Source organism: Furipterus horrens, unplaced genomic scaffold (genome assembly GCF_987537825.1).
Source record: "Furipterus horrens unplaced genomic scaffold, mFurHor1.1.pri manual_scaffold_2, whole genome shotgun sequence".
Lineage (NCBI taxonomy): Eukaryota > Metazoa > Chordata > Mammalia > Chiroptera > Furipteridae > Furipterus > Furipterus horrens.
In genome coordinates, this window is record NW_028327172.1 from 40,084,187 (window position 1) to 40,106,264 (window position 22,078).

Genomic DNA, 22,078 nt, shown 5'->3' on the forward strand with positions numbered 1-22,078 from the left:
TGTCATGTGGAAAGTGTTTTCCTAGCATGAGAGGGCAAGCATTTCCAATAGGTGGAGGCTGTAGAGAAGCATATCCTGATTCAATTGGAGGGAAGCATCTGCTATAAACCAGGGACTATACTAACTCCCACAAAGAAGGTAGTATTGTTCACAGTTTTGCAGCAGGAAAACTAAGGCTCACAGTAGTATAAAGATACAAGTATTTAGCACAGTTAAATGGATTGTATTTAAATTCTCTTTCACTGAAAGTGAAAGGTGGAATGATCATTTTGAAAGAGATTTCTGCATTGGGTAGAAGGTTGGATAAGGAGACCTACAAAGTCATTTCTAATACTGGAAGTGTTTGATTCTAGGACATCTTTATTAAATGGCACTGTGACTCACATGAGGTTTCTTGTTGACTCATGCCATCACTACAGAGACTCATTAATTTGGATGGAATTTATGAGCTTTTATCCAGCTTTGAGTACCCTAAATGGAATTTTGTCAAAGAACTTTGAAATAAATGTTCTTTGAAAAAATACCCACAGTAAGAAATGCCTATTTTATGGGATTGACTTAGTATGTAATATGTATACATTGTGTGTGGGGGTGTGAAACTAAAGTTTCACAAAATAATTTCCCTGTTATGTATTCTAATATAGTATTTCCTATTCTGTTCTGTCATTCAGAAGGGGGAAGAAAGGTTGTCTGTAACGGATTACATTGATTTCACAAACTACTAATGGGGTTGCAACCAGTTTAAAAATTACTTTAATGTGTCCTAATTAGAAGCCCTGTCTATGTATGCAGAGCTTCCCATCCATGTTCTAAGGCCTTACTCTTTCATATGGATGGATAACCAAAGATCTCCGGACATCTAAGAAGTGTTTTAAATGAGTTTTTACTCAGCTTTGAAAGGTAGAAAAGATAGAAACAAAGACTGAAAATTTCAACGCAGACAGCTCAAGAAACAAAGCACTAGAAATATCCTCAGAGAAATAAGGTATTACAGCACCCAAATGGAATAGAATGCTATTAGGGGCGGGGGAGGCAGGATGGACAAGAAAGTGCTCTAGTAACTTTAAAATATAGTAACAGAAATGTAAAAATTCAAAACAGGGGTTGGAGTATGGAAATCTTTAAGAAAGAACAAAAAAGAGGTAGGGCTGGGGGAAGAAATGATCAATTATTCTAGGACAAAAGCTGTGCAGTAAGCTTAGAGAACAACTAGTCCAGAATGAAGGAGGCAGATGACTTCTGGAGGGTTGTTTCCAATTTAAGAATTAAACTGATAAGTTACCTGATGGGTTTGAATGTAGTGAGAGGCAAGTTTGGGATAAATTATAGATATTTGAATACTACGTAATTTAGGAAGCATGGAAAAAGAGGTCATGGCTAACTTCAATCATAAGAAGCAAGCCCTAGCTGATATGGCTCAGTGGATAAAGTAGTGGCTTGCAAACCAAAAGGTCACCAGTTCGATTCCCAGTCTGAGCATATGCCTGGGTTACAGGCCAGGTTCTCAGTTGCGAGAAGCAACCAATCAATGTATCTCTCACACATCGATGTTTCTCTCCCTTTCTCCCTTCCTTCCCCTCTCTCTGAAAATAAATAAAATCTTAAAAAGAAAAAAGCAGCAAATATGTTATGCCAATTGAATCAACTATGAGTAATTTGTACACAGTCATAATGAGTTGTATTTACCTAAGAAAGGTGATACAGATATATTGATGTATGGAAGATGAAGAAATAATTTATATGTGAGAGAGCCTTAGAGCATAAACATATAGTTTATTTTTTATAGGAAGTAGTAAAATAATAGACCAAACTGAAAAAATCAAGAATAGTACCAGAATGTTAGTTTCTTAATTTTTAAAATTTTCTTAATTTTTTAGCTATTTCTCTTGGGAGTTATCTTCAGATTTCTTATATAAAGATAAATCCCAGAGGAGATAGCTTAAAAATAAGCAAGAAGTATCTGGGGAGTAGAAATTGTGAGGGAGCAGGGTTTGCTATGGAATACTTTTTTTTTTTAATGTTCTATATTGGTAAAAATAAACATGAATAAAAGTAATGTACTATTACATTTATTTAAAAAGCTCCAAAGGGATGGACTGTTTTTCTTAAGTATTTCATTAAGACACTGGGGAATCAACAATACTGATTTGGCACTCCTCTGAAAAAAACTAGAATTTATCTCTGCTTTAGTACTAAATTTGCATTGCTTTGCTGTTTTGGGGACTGCAGTAACTTGTCAGCAATAGGGACACCAAAATCTCTAGGAACCGAGAGATCATATTCTGACCTCATACATTGTTGTAATCATGGTGGGCACTAGCAAGTGACGGCATGGCACACATCCAAAGCTTTACAGGCAGCAGAGGACAGAAAATCTAACTGAAGGGGCCAGGTAGAAGGGAGCATCCTGGCAATGCACATGATAGGAGAGTGCTCATCAGAGAGAATATTCCCAGATATGCTCAGAAATAACTGGAAGAACTCTTGTGTGTGTGTGTCTTGCCACAACCATTAGAGGCACAACCCAAGGGAACAGTCATCACTGATGCTGTGTGCCAGTCCATCTGTTCTGCACTGGTGTGGCCTGGGAAAGTGCTGTGTAGATCAGAAAGGATGGGCAGAGAAATAAGGAAGAGGCATACAGAGAACTATTTGATCACTGGAGGGGAAAGGGGGTCAGAGATGGCGAAACCTTGGTCCCAGATACATAAATTGTCACTCTAATACCTAATCTGACTTTCACACTTGAATTTAGAGAAGGCTTTTTACTCTCTTGACCATCCCCCACCAGGGAGTTTTTCAGGCCTCATGAAGAAGTGAGAGGGCCTAGCTGGACCTGTGTCACTCCTTAAAAGGAATGAAGTAAGGAAATCTAGTCACAGGGAAGCAAGGAAAAGGGGTGGGGGGGAAGAGTGGGTATTGAGAAAGGCCAGTCTTGCCTGTAAGTAGAGCAACTCCAATGCGACCTAATGATCTAGGAAGAACCTATGTCAGAAATCTCCCTCTCTGGCCTATTGTGGTGCCACGGATCCCCCCTGTACTTCTTTGGGCATCTGTTTCACCCTCTCATGGTCAGAAAGGAATCAAGTAGGGATTCAAGTAGGTACCTGATTCTGAGACTCTCCCATCCCCCTTTTCCAGGTCCCCACAAACATTTGCTGGTTTTCACTATATCCCAATCTCCAGGTACAAAGACAGTGGACAAGGTCCCTGCCCTCAAAGAGCTCAAAATATTTTGGTGGATGTTGGGAATATAGAGGCAGATATGAAAAGATAATTTTACTATAATGGGGTAAATTAGGAAGATCTGCACAAATACAGAAGGGAGTGTACTTAAATCAGAGACGGCTTGCTAGCTTAAATAACCCCTGACCTAAGGGAAAGGTAAGAGTTAGCTAGATATGAATAGGGCAGAACAAGAGGAACTGACCCCTCCAGTCCTATTGCATCACCTAAAATTACATTCACTTTTTTGACAGATATATACCACTACCAAACCCTTGGCTCTAGCTGCATAAGTCCCTGCCTGTCACCCCTGTCCCAGGCTTTTCATTCAGTCTCCAGACAGGCAGCCATCTTAAGGTCACACTCCATTTACTCATGGTGTTACTGGACAGGGGGCCTGGCCCTGAGTGGGTCTGCCTAGGGCCAGTTGGTAGTGTATGGGTTCTTAACTTCATGTAGGAAATATTTCACAACACGAGTGTAGGTGATTTTGAGGGTACGTTTATTAAAGATGGGGACAGGAAGACAAGGAAGGGCATAGAAGCAGCAACAAGAGCCTAGGTGGGGCTGCTTTAGCTCAGTGGCAAGTCAGAGAAAACGGGGCCTTGGAAACAGGTTCAGGGGATAAGCCTGGGATGAGCTGCTGCTGCCAATTGTTACCTTGGTCTCATGGGCACTCTTAAGGGTCCAGGAAATGTATACCTGTGGGGGAAGTAGAGGGGAAAAGAGGGGAAAGGGAATGGCGCAGGGAGAGCATGTGTTGGGCTTTTATTTTTCTCTTGCAGGTGGGCATCTTAGGGGAGGTCTCAGCAGAGTATTCATCAGTTCTCCAGGTATGCCATTTCAGCCACAGGGGGTCCTTAGTCATTGCAGCTGGTCCTGGCATCATCCACCTGGTTTTACTGCTTTTCAGGGCCTGGAGCTGAAATACAACTGAGGCCTAAATGCAATCTCAAGGGAGGTGACCTGCATCTGGCTGTAGATTGCTTGGCTGGTTTGTTCAGCTGTTTCCCTATTCCAGTTGTCCTGGCTTATTGGTCTGTCTCAATGGCAGCCACAGTCTATATTCTAGAACACTAATGCCTAATAATAAATACCAAATTGTCTAATGACCACTTTTAAGAAGTAAAAAGGAAACAAGTGAAATTATTTTAATAATATATTTTAACTTAATGTATCTAAAATATTTCAGCCTTAATATAAAAACATGAGTCTTTTTTTTGTTTTGTACTAAGCCTTTGAAATCCATGTATATTTTATACTATAGCACATCTCAATTCAAACGAGCCACATTTCAAGTGTTTAACTGCCACATGTGGTTAGTGACTACTGTATTGCGTAGTTAACTCTAAAGTCCTGCCTAGACTGAGTGTACTTGGTATTTCTGCATTAAACAGAGGCCTGTCAGACTAAGGCATTACTATATATTTCCTTCAAGCCTCTGTACCCCCACCAAGGCCCCCAGAACAATTTTGAAGAAGAAAGAGAAGGCTCACGAGGATTCGGCTAGAGAGTGGGCACTCCCTTTTGATATCAGATCTAGACTATTAAGCCTAAACTGATCCCAAAGTTGCTGATGAGTCAGCTTTTAGCAATCAAAGATCCACGGAGCCTCACAGTCAGACACATTTGATCCCAGGTACTTCTAGATTGTCCTCTGGCCAGCAGAACACCCACGACAAAGACTTGAAATTTCTCTAATGTGACAGCATCTTCAAAGGTAGCCTGGAGGGGCCTGGGTGAAACGTCATCTAGTTCTGCCCCTCTGGTTCTGGTTGAGACTGGGCACCACTTGTCATTTGGGACTTAAAGGGTCTGAATATATTTGGTACAATATCAGACACCTTCTTGTGTTATATTCTAGCATCAGAATCGTAGGAGAAAAATATTGTAAATTAAAACATTTCCACAAATAGACCACCTTTAAAAAATATTTATGAAAGAAACACGGGTATTCCATGGGAGAATTTGAAATCCATAAAGATTAAGATCTTCAAGTAGTATAAATGACCCATGGACATGAACAACGGGGTGGGGATTGACTATGGGAGAAGGGTGGGCGGAATAAGGGGAGGAGCAAGGGGAGGGGGAAGTGGGACAACTGTAATTGAAAAACAAGTAAATTTTTAAAAAAGATTAAAACCTTCTCATACTGACCCAAGAACCAGAGGCTCAGAAAAGGGTTTTGCCCGAGGTCATCAGCAAATCTGTAGTGGTTGTGATGAGCCCTATAGCCTTTACCCTGCTGTCTCCACTAACTGAAAACATTTTAATTGGGGATACTGTGCCATCTCTAGAGTCCTAAATTACCTGCAGAGGCGGACCCGCACTGCAAAGAGGGGTCAGCGCTCCCCAGGACTTAGGGGCCGCCACCCCCAGCCTGTGGAGTCCCAAGCAGAGGAGGCTACTGGGGCGGTTCAAGAAGGGAGGCCATGCAGCGCTGCAGCTCCCTGAAACTGTTAGAAACCTTGCGGGGAACGGCGTCCGGGAGGCTCGTGGCGGCAGGTTGGTCCCCAAAGTCTGAACACGATCCCCGGCCTTCCGACTGGGGCGCGCTTCCCGGGAAGGGATAGTTGGCCAGTCCCATACCCGGCTCCACGCCTGCGCCGCCGGGAAAGGCCGCCCTTTCAGCAGCCCCTGCGGCTGAAGGTCGCCCCGGCCTCGCGGGGGTCGCAGGAGGCCTCCATCTGACATTCGGGCTGGCACGGGGTCTCCGCGAGCGGAGGATTTCCCCGAGCCCGCTGCTTCTGCGCCCGGGAAATATATCCTAGCGCCTCAAAGCTTTGCTGGGCAGAGGCTGCCCACCCAAATACGCCCCCTTCGGTTCCCAGGTCCGAGGGGTAGCCCTGGCTGGCGCCGGCACCGCCCATCCTCGGGCGCTTCGCACCGAGAACAGTTTCCGGGGCGGATGCGTTCCCGGGGCGGATGCGTTCGCGTCGACCCGACGCGGCCGGTGACGCGAAGGCCCAGGCGGAAGTGCGGGCGGAGGAGCCGGAGCCGGAGCCGGAGCGGGCCTCGGCGGCTCCGGGCCGTGCGGGCTGCTGGGTCTGGCGGCGATGGCGACTCTGTGGGGAGGCCTCATGCGTCTGGGCTCCTTGCTCAGCCTGTCCTGCCTGGCGCTGTCCGTGCTGCTGCTGGTGCAGATGTCAGACGCCGCCAAGGTGAGTCCCGCCAAACCTGCGCTGGGGACTGGAGCCCCGCCTGGCGGGGGGTCTCTCTTACCTGCTGCTCACCCCATTCCTCTCCCAGCCCTGACAGTCCGACTCCTCGCTTCACAGCCCTGGCTATCCCCCACCCACCACCCTCGCTACTGCCCGATAGCACTCTCGCGCTCCTGCGCAGTCTGACTGTCACCGCCCCCACTCCCACCGCGGGCCCTGACACCCCGCCCGCCTGCACCACCACCCAGCCCTGACAGTGCCCACAGCTTGGACAGCAGCTCCTCCGCCTCCTTGGTATTTCCCAGCCCTGCCCCGCGAGCCCCCACTCCAAACTGTATAACCTTTCCAATTCTGGGGGCCTTTAACTTGAACTTTCCACCCTGAAGCTGTGACAGCCTACCAACACCCTCAGCCAGCCTCACAGACCACCACCCCGCCCCCATCCCCAAGCCAAAATAATGGAGAGCCCCGGTCTCACAGAAGTCTTCCCTGTTACTCGCAACTCATCCCTGGGCAGATTATCCTACCATTGTGGAAACCTGCCTCTCCTGGCAGCCTTCCTTCCTAATAGGACTTCCGGGGTCTTCACCAACCTGATATCCTCACCAAACTCCCTCCGGTACCTCTTAACCCCTTTCTGGCCTCCTCTGTAGCTTATTATTCAGTGGGTAAGGGAGCATCCAGACTACAGGAGATAGGAGGTTGTGGCCTCTCCCTGCTCCACTTCTTGGCTCTTCTTGTTTCCTGATGCTGCTTTCTAGTCCCTTTATGTCCCTGCCGTCCAGACCTGTCCTGGCCCCATACACATTTGTGCTTCCTCTTTGATGAACTAGCTTGTTATTGGGGAAAACAGAAGGAATCCACATTAGAGTGGTGGGAAAATAGAATGCATTAAAAAAAAATAGGAGCTTTAATCTATAATATATTTCTTTTTTAAGTTTTAGAGGGGGAAGCTGAGAGACATCGATTTGTTGTTCCAGTTATTTATGCACTCATTGGTTGTTTCTTGTTTGTGCCCTGATGGGGGATTGAACCCACAACCTTGACATATCTGGATGACGCTCTAATCAAATGAGCTACCCAGCCAGGGTCTCTGTAATATCTTTAAATATAGAGTCTGGGAAAGACAAATTATAGGCAGATAGATCAGGGAGTTTCGATTGTGGTTCTTTTTTTTTTTTTTTTAAGTATATTTTATTGATTATATTGTTACAATAGTTCCAACGATTGTGGTTCTTGATCAGGGATTCTTTTTGAAATTTTCTCTACCTCCCACCAGAAACGGGAATAGCAGCAAGTCTCCTGACATTCAAAACAGTGTCGGCACCCTCTATGTGTCTCTTGTCATCACTTTAGGAAGTGTAATGTAATCATGCATTTATTTGTCAGTCTCCTTTATTAGGGTGTGCCCTAATTATAGGCAGGAACCATGTCTTATGCTTATCTGAATCCGCCTCATTGAGCACAAGGTCTGGCACCGAGCAAATGCTCACTAGATGGTTGCTGAATGAGAGAAAGAGTTGACAACAGCTCTGCCAGACATATCATATATAACAGCAGTGGGCTTGGTCCTCTGGGACTAATGAGCCACTGCCTTTGCTGGTAGATTCCCCTTTGCTGAGGAAGCATCTCCTACTCCCTCTGTTCATATATTAGTCATGTCTTCTTCCCCCCTCTTGAAATTTGCTTTATCCATGGCTGGCTTCTCTGTCAACCAGGGATTAGAAGCAGTTTCCTGCAAAGGTGGACCAAACTGATCTCAGCTAGGCTCAATCTACTTCCCTTATGTACTTTATTTCTAATTGTAGCTGAATGCCTCTAAATCTTCATCCCTTCTAAAGGACTCTTGCCTAACCCCTTTTATTCATATATCAGTCAATGCCTTTATACCAAAGTGTGGAAGAATGGTGGACAGAAGAATTGTGACTTGTTTTTTGAGTAATTTTTGATTTGATTTGTGCCCATCCTTTCATAATCATCATTCTTATTTGCGAGCACAGCTATCAGATGTCTTTCTACTGTCAGGTAGATGATGATAACATTAGCACAAGTTGTTATCTGACCCATAATGTGATTAATAAATTACAGATCATGTACTAAGTATTATTTTTTAATGATTTTATATAGTATTTAATGATTCATTAGCATTATCAAAAAGAACTTGTGGCTTTTAAAAACTTGTATCTCAAAATTATTTAAAGTTTTAAGTGAATGGTTTTAGAATACATGGCAGGGGATGCTTAACAAAATGTATATGGTGCAGTTTTTTAAAATATTGATGATAAACTATCAACAAGCTATATACCAAGTTTCCATTTTGGTTACAGAATTCCGGGGATGTCCGGTGTAAATGTATTTGTCCTCCCTATAAAGATATTCCTGGGCATATTTATAATAGGAACATATCCCAAAAAGATTGGTAAGTATTCTGGATTACTTAATTACCTGTCAGATTTCTTTCTGTGGTTGTCACTGTTAGCCCAGAATGTTCAGCCAATGTATTGTTTCCTTCTTAAGTATTTCTTCTAAACAAAAGTGTCAAATTCCACGTCCATTTGAAAAAGTGAGAGAAAGGCCTTGAGTGCATGATGTAATCCTAGGAATAGGGCCAGAGCACTAAGCCCCAGGTAGGATGGGCTTTCTCTGGAGATGGGGCTGAATTTGCGCCACCTAAACTACTTTCCTTTGCCCTCCTAAATTTTGGCCCTCCCTCTTGCTTTTCAGTGAAATGTAAGCAAGCCTCATTTATTTAGGTTATAATTTTGTAACTTGTAGGTTTTGATGATATATTGCCAAATATGAGAGACTATGTTTAAAAGTGTCAGAGGCTCAGGAAGGAATGGGAATGGGTTGTGTATATCAGAGTTTCCCAACTGGGAATAGGTTATAGATGTGATAAGATATCGATCCATTCAGACCTCAGGGTAATCAGGCAGGCCTGTGATGACAGGGATCCTAACTGACTAGTCACCAGCAGCCTTTCTGTTTGTCTCAGTGGACCTTATCAATGTGTCATAAAATGGTTGGGAAGCAGTTGTTTTGTCACAGAATGGATGGTTTCCTTCCCATGGAATTGTAATGTTTTTATGGTTTGCAACCATAGTGGAAGAATACCAGGATAGGCATAGAAGAAAAATAGCTCCAAATGCTATGTACTTTCACATGTACTTGATTTCATAGCTAAACAGCTTGCAAAAGTTTGAAAGCAAAATTAAATTCATTCGGTTAGGATAGGATAGTCCTAGCTGACTTTGAAAAGGAAAAGGCAGCCTTTGAGCATGTTTTGTTTTTCCGATGTTCTCTTTTCTTCCCATTTTGGTTCAGTCTGAGATTTGATAAGTATATTTGAGAACTTCTTGTGAACTTCCATGTTCCACTTAAATGGTCTCATATTACAAAGTGATTTTGCTATATTTTTATGCATTTTATATCAGCAAGCTATTGATATGATACAAGAAAAATAAGTTTTTAAGTTATTCCTATAAGTTTTCCAAATATATTGAGCACTTACAGTTCATTCTATTAGCAGTAATAAAATATGATGTCTGTTATTTGAGTGGCTAATGTATTCACTATTCAAATGGTTAGCACCAGTCTTTTCACTGACTTTTTGTTATTCCAGGTTCAGACGGAACCATATGTCATTCATCTCTGGTTATTGGTCAAAAGAGAAAGCTTTGAAAATGAACAGTTGAAAACAAGGCATGCTTGGGATTTTTCTTCCTTACCTGCTTCCTTCCTGCAGTTTAGCCATTTACTGAAGATAGGTTCCCAGTTGTCACTGAAAGTTTTTAACTGGCAGAAGAGTAGGCAAGTTATATTATGGGTTTATGAGGTCTCCAGTATCTGGTCCTAGATATATATTCACCTTATGGCCTCCATTTTATTCAGTTGTTAGCTTTAATTCTTCATTGACTTATTCTGTGAGACTTAAGAAACATTTGAGATCTCTGGTTTGTGTTTGGGGTGTGATTTAAAGGGAAAAATGTCCTCCTTTTGGCACTAGGGGGAGGTGTTGCCTAGTTCCTAAAAGGGTTTGAGTTCTGTACCTGGGTTCTGTGTTCACCACTGGCCCGTCAGAACCAACCTTTCTGCTTCTTCTCCCATCCTGCTCACCTTTGGCACAGCACTTAAAATCTCTTTATTATTGAACTGTATTTTTTCTTTAAAAGAAACACTCAATATTCAGTACTTAGATTCTCAAGTAATTCTTAGGTATAGTTACTAAGCTGAAATAGGAACCTAAATGGAAGATAAGTCTCATTTTCCTGAAGTTCAGAGAGATAACATGGGAGCCGACCTAGGAGCCAGGAGCCCTGGATTTTGATCCTTTTAGCTAGTCATTTACTCTGACCTTGTGCAGGTGACCTCTCTGAGAGTGTTGGGCTGGATGAGCTCTATGATTCTGAGATAGATACTCCTGTAATGAGGTTTAGTTTTCTCTGCCCATTTTATGCCTGCATCCAGCTGGCTACATTTCTGGTCTTCTCATATATACTTGGAACAGATATCATATGTTTGTATGGTGTGAGTTGTGGGACTTTACCCTTATTTGAAATTCTATCATTGGAGACTTATGTTTTATTACTTACTATCTTTGTTTAAATTACCTGTTCAGTATAACTGATTGAACATCTATCATTTATGTTATTTTGGATTTTCTTCTAATGCCACAGTGCAGAAGGAATTAAACAAACAAAAATAAGTACATTTTGATAGGGCAGCAGGAAAGAATCAGCTTAGAGCATTGGGTACCCCCAACAAGGATGAGTGGATTGGGACAGGAAGCAATTGTAGAGTTCTGGTAGCCAGAAATACCTGAGAAACATATGACAAAGGGGAGAAAATTGCTCAGCAGAAGGCAGGAAGACAGAAAAGTTTGCCTGCTTTTGCTGAAGGTGATCAGAGTAGTAGGCACTTATTAACTAAGGAGAATAATAATTAGTTCTTAGAAGTGACAGAATTCTGGGAAAAGATTTTTTATAGAATTGCTTTTTCATAAGCCATAAGTAAGTAGCCTGGAAACTGGGGGAAAAAATAAATCAAAAATATCCAATAACAAAAACATTGAGCTTTTTATTTTTGATATGAGGTCTGTCCAGAAAATGCCCAGCCATTGTTAATATAACGAGAGTGGTTTTCACAACATCGATGTAACCTGGCAGCCAAGGAGAGTGGACTGTAATGTGCATGTGTGAACAATGATAACTTCATTGTACTAGTCAATGGGGGTAGACCCCACTGAGTGAGCATATGTATTGTGTGACTCTCACATTCAAAATGAGAGAGCGAGTAGAGCAATGAATCTGCATCACATTTTATGTTAAGCTTGAACATTCCTCCTTGGGAACTATTTGGATGATTCACAAGGCTGCAGCTATGGGCAACTGGTGATTGGCAGCTTCATCATGACAACATGCCTGCTCCTGCATCATGTCTCAGGCAGAGTTTTTTGGCGAAACATCAAATCGCCCAGGTGACTCGGTCCCCCTATAGCTCATATTTGATGCCCTGCGACTTCTGATTTTTTCCAAAACTAATATCACCTTTGAAAGGGAAGAGATTTCAGACCATTAATGAGGTTCAGGAAAATACGACAGGACAGCTGATGGCGATTGGGAGATTTATGTGAGGTCCCAAGGTGCCTACTTTGAAGGGGACTGAGGCATCGATGTTTCTTCTATCTTGTGTCTTCAATAAATGTTTCTATTTTTCATATTACTTGGGTGGATACCTTCTGGACAGACCTCGTACTTCTTCCAAGTAATCAGTTTTCATTTAAAAATATTTTTGTTGTCCTAATCCTCCTCCATGTTTTTTCTATAGACTTTTGCTCATTAAAAAATAAAATTGTTTCTTATTATAGTTTTGAATGTTCAGATTTCTGAGTTTCAGAATTTGCCAACTGGTAAGTGTGATTAGCCATTCATATACCACACTGTGGCAATTAAGAATGATGTTAGTTAATTCATAGAAGAGATAATCTCATATTTGAACAGTGCCCCAGGTAACTTTAAATCATTTAAAGCCGTTTTGCATGGTAACTGAACAAGTTTGACTATGACTCCATCTGCTAACTAGTTTTTGCTTCCACTTGAGATTTTTCAGGTATATTTTAAACAGTAGCACCTTTGAAAATAGTTACTATATGTGTGTCTTGATAGTATAGTTACTATATGTGTGCCTTGATAGTTTCTTAGACTCTTAAGTCTTACCAAATTGCTGATATGAAAAGAGAAAACAGTTTTATTTCCCTTATTTGCTCATTGTATTCTTTCATTGGATAAGTTCAATAATTATTCTGGATTTCAAGAAAGTTTTGATTACTGTGAGTAGAAAATCCAGTTAGACTCAGCAGCATTTTATCTTTGTTTTTTTTCAGTGATTGCCTTCATGTTGTGGAGCTTGTGTCTGTGAGGGAGCCTGATATAGAAGCATACTGTCTACGCTGTGAATGCAAATATGAGGAAAGAAGCTCTGTAACGATCAAGGTAAAAAAAAAAAAAAAATTCTTCTGCTTTTGGAATAGTTCTTGATGGTATTGAGACACGAAAGAAAATTTTGGACATATGAATTCTATTTTAGTTATTCAAACTACTGCTCTTCCCTACCCACCCCTTTCCTCCCTTCTTCCTCATCTTCAATCCCCACCCAAAAAGAAACAATGGCCCTGCTCTCTGCCTGCCTCATTGAAATGCTTTATGGATTAATCAAGTTAAGTTAGATAGGTATGATGTGTGACATAGCACAGAAACGCCCTATATGTAATTAGCATGTCCCATATTCTCTGTGGGTTATGTATGCCAAAGGATAGTGAGAACAACATGATGAGGCCTTCTTCTTCCTACCCTCTTAGCCCTTAGAAAAAATTATGTATATAGTGACTATTCTATTCTAGACACATCACTTCTGGATTTTAAGATTTCCTTTCTTTATTTGCTGTAGGAAGTGAAAGGTAGATCATTCTGATCACCATTTTGACCTCTAATGAGTTCAGTTACTTTATTGTGGTGGCCAGCGGTTCTTCTCCCCAATTTTTTAATACAGAGCTTCCTATTTCTTTCCCCAAAAGAGGCCTCACCGGGAATCTGGGCGTGGTCAGCTGTAACAGTTAGAAAGATTTCTGTTGTGGTTGACCCTGTCAGCACATGAATTAAGGTTTCAAGAAAATCGCTGGCCTATTTTTGTACATCTAAATTATCTAAAAGAGTATTCTATAGAAACTCATCTGCATTACGTTTTCTGTTATGGTTCCTTTATGTTGTCTTCACCACACCAGGATGTAGTATTCAGGTGCTGTCAGCGCTGTCAGTGGTGACAAGTAAGTGAAAATGGAGCTTTGAAGACTCACAAAAAGATCCCAAAGACAAACGCTTTCTTTCCTTTTTTCTTTAATAGTTTGGTGAAGCGTTGAGTTTATTTCTTATGTAGGAATCTGGTTTGTATAGAAATCCTTTATGCTTAGCAGATAGATTAGTCTTCACTATGGCTTTATTATTATTATATAAAATTCTGATTTCTTGGCTTGAACAGAGCTGTAACTTATTTTCAATTTGCTTTAGGTTACCATTATAATTTATCTGTCCATTTTGGGCCTTCTACTACTGTACATGGTGTACCTTACTCTGGTTGAGCCCATACTGAAGAGACGCCTATTTGGACACTCACAATTAATACAGAACGATGAGGATGTTGGGGTGAGTTCTCATCATCGTGATGTAATACAGATGTTCATGTGCTGGAGCCGATAGTCAACTAGAGAAGCTAAAGGCAGTTCTAAATTTAGTATTTGTCTCTTTATGAGGAAATTGCTTTGGAAAGCCATAAACATAGTGATGTAAACTGATGATCCTTAGTGTGTTATACGAGGCCTTGCTCTTCAGTACCCAGGGCACAATTTCATTGCCTTTCCCTGTTTACATTGAGAAAAGCATCTGAGATCATTTTCTCCCTAAGCTCCTGCCTGAACACCTTTCCTGTCAGCATCACCAAATCTCTTAGGATATAAAGAGGCTTTAAGTGAAGAAAAGCATGAAGACCGCACTGTTCTTTTTTTAATGAAGCACAACTTGATAACCTGCTAATATATTTTTTAAAATAATTTATTTATTTGTTTATTTATTTATTTATTTTTAGAGAGAGAGGAAAGGAGAAAGAGAGGGAGAGAAACATCACTGTGTGGTTGCCTCTCACTCGTGCCCCACCTGGGGACCTAACGTGCAACCTAGTTATGTGCCCTGACTGGGAATCGAACCAGTGACACTTGGTTCGCAGGTCGACGCTCAGTCCACTGAGCCACACCAGCCAGGGTTTACCTGCTAATCTTTTATGTATCCCATTATCCTTCTTTTAAAGAAATCTGTGATCTTGAACTCTAGAGAAAAATAAAACCATCATTCAAGATTCTCTTCCTATCTTTAGAACACATTTATATTTTTACATATAATTGGTATAATCAGTGTATAAATTGTTTTGTGGTCTGCTTTTTGTGTTAACATTACTTCATTCAGAAATGTCAGGAAATTGACATAGTCCACAAACTGGTTATTCAGTTTAGCGTAGAGAAGTATATTGTTTGTTTTGTTATTATCTGGTTTGGGCTTGTTTTCAAATTTTCATTATATATATAATTTTTTAGAAATTACTTTTTATTTTGGATTACTTTATTGGACTATGTTCCTCAAAGTGGATAAAATTCAGTAGAGTTTCAAGAACCAATTCCAAAAGCAAAAGCGTGGGTGAGCCCTTGCTAACCACAGTCAGAAGTCCTTTTACTCTTAAATGGCTTATGGACCTTTTGGTAAAAGATGGAAAAGGGGATCCGGATGGATGGCTTGACTTCTGACTACAAAATGAGCTTCCTTTTTGATCAATATGTTGTTTTCTCATGAATATCAATTATGAATATTCAACTTATTTGGGCAAGATTTTATTTTTGTTTTGTCAAGAGCTTTTTCAGAAACACCTCTGTTTACCTCTTTTTCCCTTGTTTCTTTTATGCATTTATCCAATACATAATGAGTAACTTTTCATTATCAGGTACTGTGAAATAAAGAGGTGAATATGAGCAATAAAGAGGTAAATAAAAGAGAAACAGACATGTAAAAGAAATGGCAAATAATAGTGTGTTTACCCCTTTTATTTTTAATTATATAAGAAATGCCTATCTATTTTTGAAGAATTTCAGGAGAGGACTGACAGGCTGGGATAAAGGTCTGGAGTGGTCAAAAATCAGACATAGCAGGGTTAATGGGGTAAGAGATCTAGAAGGACAGGAGATTATGTACCAGATACATTAGCTTCTCAAATATTGTTCCCATGTTAATTCACATATGACAGGGTTTTCTCAGCCTCTACGTTACTGACATTTTGGGTTGGATAAGTCTTTGCTATAAGAAATTTAGCAGCATCCCTGGCCTCTATCCACTTAATGCCAGTAGCATCTTCATCCCAGTCATGACAATCAAAAATGTCTGCAGATCAATAAAATATACTTTAAAAAAAAAAAAAAAAATGTCTGCAGACATTGTCAAATGTTCCTAGGGAGCAAAATAATCCCCCAGTTGAGAACTACTAACATATGAAAATGTTATATGTTGAAGGCCATATAAACCATTTCATTATAAGGCACATAGATAAAAAGTCTGACTTAAACTACATCACTTACAGCATTAAATGCCTGGTTCCTGGTTTTAAGAATAGACAGTATCCATGTAATACACAACTAACATAAAAGAAATGGTTGCATAAATGTAGATAAAAACATGTAGGAAAGGCATTTGATTGGTGGGATCATGTGCTTGGTAACCTTTTTGTTCACCTGTGATTACTTTTGTGTATAAGTTGACTGTTTGAGAACATTGTTTCTGAGAGGCCTGGCTGAATATTGGATATCTGTTAAAGTGATTGTGGGCAGAGAGAGGTTTTCAGACCAGAGCTGTGAATTCATGGCAACAGTTCTGTATAAAAAGAAATTAAACTTAAATTTCTACAATTGCTTGCCCAAGATGAGAGCTCTTTACTATTTACGTGCTTTAAAAAATGCTTTTGTTAAATTCTAAGTTAATTTTTTAAGTTTTTTAAATTTTTGTTTAGTGTAGACCATTTTAAATCAAGTGAGAGTTAGTACAAATAGTTAAGAAGCTCATTGTAAGCAGTCACAGTATTTATTATATATCCATGACACATCATTGCTATTATCAAAGCATTACATTAAAACATGTTTTGTATTTATTGTAATTTTATCAGGTGTAAAAAGAACAAACATAAAAAGGGTAACTCTCTATTTGCATTCTTCCAGCATTCATGACCATGAGCAACTAGTTCAATCCTGTTCTGATAGGTGGAGAACAGACCAAAAGGATTACTGGTTTGTTTAGTCCTTTAAATTTGTTCCTTAAGATTTTTCTCCCCCTACGTTAAAGAGTAGATTGCTGAACTGTGAAATTGAGAAGTGCTCTGATGATAAAGTACATCCTTCTTTCCAGTCTTGTTTATGTCAAAACAAACCAACAATAATAATATTTTATATACAAGTTCATCACCATATTCCTATAGTGTCATTGTAATCTACCTGAACAAAATCACTATGTTTAGACAATATGACACCAAGTCAAGGTTAGGTGAGCTAAGTCTGGGTGTTTGTACCAATTTGTTAGATGACCTTGGATCGGTTTCGTTCTTTACGGGCAACCAAGGGATCCAACAAATTTAGCCTTCCTCATTCTTCACCTTATTTTTTATATCTTCAATACATTTTTTCCTTTATTTATTTATTTATTTATTTATTTTGCCTTTTTAAAATTGTTGTTCTTTTACAGTTGTCCCAGTTTTTCCCCTGTTGCTCTTCCCTGCCCCACCCCATCCCCAGTCAATCCCCACCCTGTTGTCCATGTCCGTGGGTCATTTATGCATGTTCTGATACATTTTTAACTTTATGAAATTGTTTTTATTATTTTCATTTGAAGATTACAAATAAAAATAATTAATGAGGTTTGCGCAGCTGTTACCTAAACTAAGTGAAAAGTTGAGGGAATTTTGGTAAAGAAGGCAGGGAAAGATCCTTTATAGAAAACGTTTTGATGTAATTATGTGTATATCTTGGTATAAAAAGACGACCAGGTGTTAGAACACCACATGGTCACAGTTATATATAGTAATATGATTGTGTATAGCTTCTATAGACATGCTGACTCCTGCCCTGGATATATAATAGAGCTTTTGCAAACATGCATAGCAAAACAATGTTGTTTCTTTGCTAGAGGCAATGTTAAGTTTAAGAGGTACAACTTATGACTTGGATTCTATTTTGGAACATTTATAAGCTTTGCTACCGGGGTTTGGGAAAAAGAGATCAAGGAAAAGGCAAATAAATTAGTTTTGAATGCTTTTTGTCATTTAGACAGCTGTGTTTATACCTCATTCATAGATAGATTAGCACTCCTTTGTAATGACTACAAACATCAGGGTCCTTGGTTTATTTTGAGGAGGATAGCTTGGTTTTCTACACGGATACCTGGGTAAGCCTTCAGTAGCCTCTTCCCTAAGGCAGCAACTAACATGGAAGCCACTGGGTGCTCAGCATTGAAACACTCAAGTCTTTATCGAGTAGAAATTCTGAAGTAGTAATTCTTACTGTCCTTGGTGTAGAGGGTAATTTTAGGACTTGAACTGTGTTTCTTCACTACCCAGTCCCTCTAGTGTATGTGTTGAGGGTGCAGGGAGAGATTAAAACCAACCAAGATAAGAAAGATCCTGTCAACTCATCTTCCAGGGTGAATGTGGCCCCAAGCTGGCAAGTAACAATTCTAATATAATGGGAATCAGGAACACGACAGGTCTTTCTATTGAATAAAGCGAGCAAAAGTCTTACTTTCTGTGTCTGTAGCATATAGATATTAACATGAAAATATATTTCTTTCCCCTACCTGTTAAGGAAGCTTTCTTTAACATAAATGACCAATGTATTTATCTTCGGTCCCTGCTTCTTAAGGGAAATGTCTTTAGAAATGCTTTAGAAATGGTGACTTATGGGAATATTACACAGATACCTCCTCATCATTCCTGCCACTTGAATCACCTCTTTCTGCAACTGAGTTCATTCTACTTCTGGCAGTCAAGTGCCTTGGAGTGCTTGGGCAAATAGATGGTCTGTTCTTTGAAAAATTCAGCTGCTTCTGTCTCTGTGGCTGGATAACTGCCGTTTTGTGTGCACGTTTTACACTGATTATGCCATCTCTTAAATTCTCCATTCTTGGACTTTCAGGATCACCAGCCTTTTGCAAACGCCCATGATGTGCTTGCCCATTCCCGCAGTCGAGCCAATGTGCTAAATAAGGTAGAATATGCCCAGCAGCGTTGGAAGCTTCAAGTTCAAGAGCAGCGAAAATCTGTCTTTGACCGTCACGTTGTCCTTAGCTAATTGAGAATCAGATTCAAGGTAACTGGAAAGCAACAAGACACAACTGGAAAAAATTGACTGAGTTTTCCTGGGTTTTATTTTATACACTGTTAATTTCACCAACTCTTGCTGGAAAATTCAACACCTGAAACAAAACGTGCTGGGTATTTTCTTTTGTTGTTAACATATTAAGAGACATTTTTAAAAGCACACACCAAGTCAGCCAATAAATCTTTTCCTATTTGTGACTTTTACAAATAAAAGTAAGTCTGCCTGTAAATTATCTTGAAGTCCTTCACCTGAAACAAGCATTCTCTTTTTCACCACATTTTAACTTGGTTTTCAAAATACTTTTCAGGGTTTTTTGTTTTGTTTTTACTTTTTTTGTTTTTTGTTTTTTTTGTCAGGGGAGGAAAGGGATGTGTGGGAACTACTTAACATAACTTTTCTCAAGTCACTTTACTAAAAAACAAAATAATAACTTTTGTAAATAGACTTTACCTTATATTTTCAAGTTTCCTTTATATTTTGTAGTGTAGCCAGCCTCATCAAAGCCCTGACTTATCCCTTCTGAATTTTGCACTGGCTATATTATCTAGGTGTCTGGTTGGCGTGTGGTTGCACTTCACGGTAAACTAGATCTGAAATCCTGGTGGCTCGTCACAAACTGAGGATTTTCTTTAAGTACTGTGATGTGTGATGCAGTGCACCCTGGAACAGACTGGCCTTTTACTAGTTTACTCTAATGACTAACCAGTCTCAGCATGTGTTGTCTTTCTTATCTCCTTGTATCTTTAAGGATGAATCCTAAGGACTTGGATACTTTCAATAAAGAGATTTTCTTTTAAATCAAAGCTTGCTGAATTGATGACATACACATATTTGTGAACATTTCTGGTCAGTTTGAAAGGCAGCTGTTTGAGCTCTGGTGTGTGCAGCTTTGAACAAGTACTGGAGTTCTGTGTCCCTCCCTCTGAAAGGTGTAACAGTCATTGGATAACTGGCTTTTTTCTTCCTATGTCCTCTTTGGAATGGAACAATAAAAATAATTTTTGAAACACCTACCAGTGTAGCTATGTCTTAACTTTTCTCTTTCTCTCTTTTGCTTTATGATAAACTTGAAGATGCAAAGGCATTTTGTACTCTGTTGTTGGACTACTGTTTAAGACCAGTCTAATCTTAAAACATTGGTACTAAATTGTGTGTGTGTGTATCTGTGTGCAGAGAGAGAAAGAAAGAATGTATGGGTACTTAGCTGGGTCTCTGAAAGTATATAAATATCATTTTGATAAATTGAGAGATTTAAAATGTATGAACAAGTGCTTGTTCTAAGAAATTCTTGGCAAAAATTATTAGAATAAAGTTATATTGAATTCATAAGTATAAAGTTTTAGGAACTATTAATGGTTTTTTTAGTTAGTAAAAAAACAATTTTTCAGGCCTACAAAACTAACCTAAAATTATTGATTTTGTTGTTAGTATTAAAAAAAAAAAGTAAGTTCAGCTACAACTGAGTGAAATTTGTGCCAGGGATTCAAGACTGGTTAAATGTTTGAAGACCAATTAATAAAACCTATCACATCAATAGGCTAGAGAAGGAAATGAGATGATCCTATCAATAGATGCAGAAAGAGTGTTTGGCAAAATTCAACACCCATTTATAAAAAATTCTCAGTAAACTAGGAATAGAAGAGAACTTCCTCAACTTGATAAAGAATATGTATGTATAAAAACCCACAGCTAACATAATGGTGAAAAACTAGAAGCATTCCTGCTAAGATGAGGAACAAGGCAAGGAGTCCTCACCACTCCTTTCCAGCATCATACCGCAAGTCCTAGCTAATGGAGTAAGGCAAAAAATAAAAGGTATACAGATTAGAAAGGAAGAAATAAGATTTTCTTTCAGATGAAATAATTGTCTATGTAGAAGATCCAAAGGAATCACAAAACAAAAATAAAAACCTCCTAGAAATAACTATAGCAAGGTTGCAAGATAGAAGGTTAATATTCAGAAGATAATTGCCCTCCTATATACTAACAATGAACAAGTGAAATGAAAAATAGTACCATTTACCAATACCAGCCCCCCAAATGAAATAGGTATAAATCTAACAACGTATATATGATGAAAACAACAAAACTGATGAAAGAAGTCAAAGAACTAAATAAATGGAGAGAGATTCCATGTTCATGAATAGGAAGACTCAATACTGTCAAGATGTCAGTTCTCCATTTGATCTATAGATTCAACACATCCCAATCAAAATCCCAGCAGGTTATTTTCTGTATTTCAACAAACTGATTCTAAAGCTTATATCAAGAGGCAAAAGACCCAAAAAGCCAACACAATATTAATGGAGAAGTAAAAAGAGGACTGACACTATCTGACTTGAAGACTTAATATAAAAATATAGAATCAAGTCAGCGTCACTGTGATACTGACAGAATAGTAGACAAATAGATCAATAAAACAGAAAAGAGAGCCCAAAAATAGACCCACACAAATACAGTCAACTGATCTTTGACAAAGAAACAAAGACAATACAATGGAGAAAAGTCTTTTCAAGAAATAACGTTGGAACAACTGGATATCCATGCGCAAAAAAAATGAAGTGGACATAGATCTTACACCCTTCAAAATATTAACTCAAAATGGATCACAGACCTAAATGTAAAGCACAGAAGTATAAACATCTATAAAATAATATAGGAGAAAAATCTATATTACTGTTGGTTTGACAATGACTTTTTAGATAAGACACCAGCACAAATCATGAAAGAAATAATTGATAAACTGGACTTTATTAAAATTTAAAACTTCTGCTCTGAAAGATATTGTCAAGAGAATGAGAAGACAGGCCACAGACTAGGAGAAAATATTTGCAAAAGACATCTGATAAAGTACTATTATTCAAAATATATAAGTACTCAAACTCAACAATAAGACAACTTAATTAACAAAAGCCCCAAGGACCTGAACAGACACCTCACCAAAGCAGATATACAGATAGCAAATAAGCACGTGGAAAGATGCTCCATATCATATATTATCAGGGAAATACAAATTAAAACACCAAGATACCACTAAACACCAACAGAATGACCAAAATCCAGAACACTGATAACACCAAATGCTGGTGCAACGGGAACTCTCATTCATTGCTGATGGGAATGCAAAATGGTACACGACTTTGGAAAACAATTTGACATTTTCTTAAAAAACCAAACATACCCTTACTATAAGAACCAGCAATCACACTTGTTTGATATTTACGTGAGTTGAAATCATATC

At 39.3% G+C, this 22,078-nt stretch overlaps 1 protein-coding gene across 1 annotated transcript; it reads left to right on the forward strand.

Annotated features, from left to right (window-relative positions):
* Positions 1 to 6,214: 6,214 nt before the first annotated feature.
* On the forward strand, positions 6,215 to 19,069 carry TMEM9B (TMEM9 domain family member B). Its single transcript, XM_090264171.1, has 5 exons — positions 6,215 to 6,386; positions 8,714 to 8,805; positions 12,769 to 12,877; positions 13,949 to 14,083; positions 18,652 to 19,069. Exons 1-5 carry the CDS (start codon positions 6,282 to 6,284, stop codon positions 18,805 to 18,807), a joined length of 597 nt encoding a protein of 198 aa, XP_090120297.1. The 5' UTR covers positions 6,215 to 6,281; the 3' UTR covers positions 18,808 to 19,069.
* The last annotated feature ends 3,009 nt before the right edge of the window (positions 19,070 to 22,078 follow it).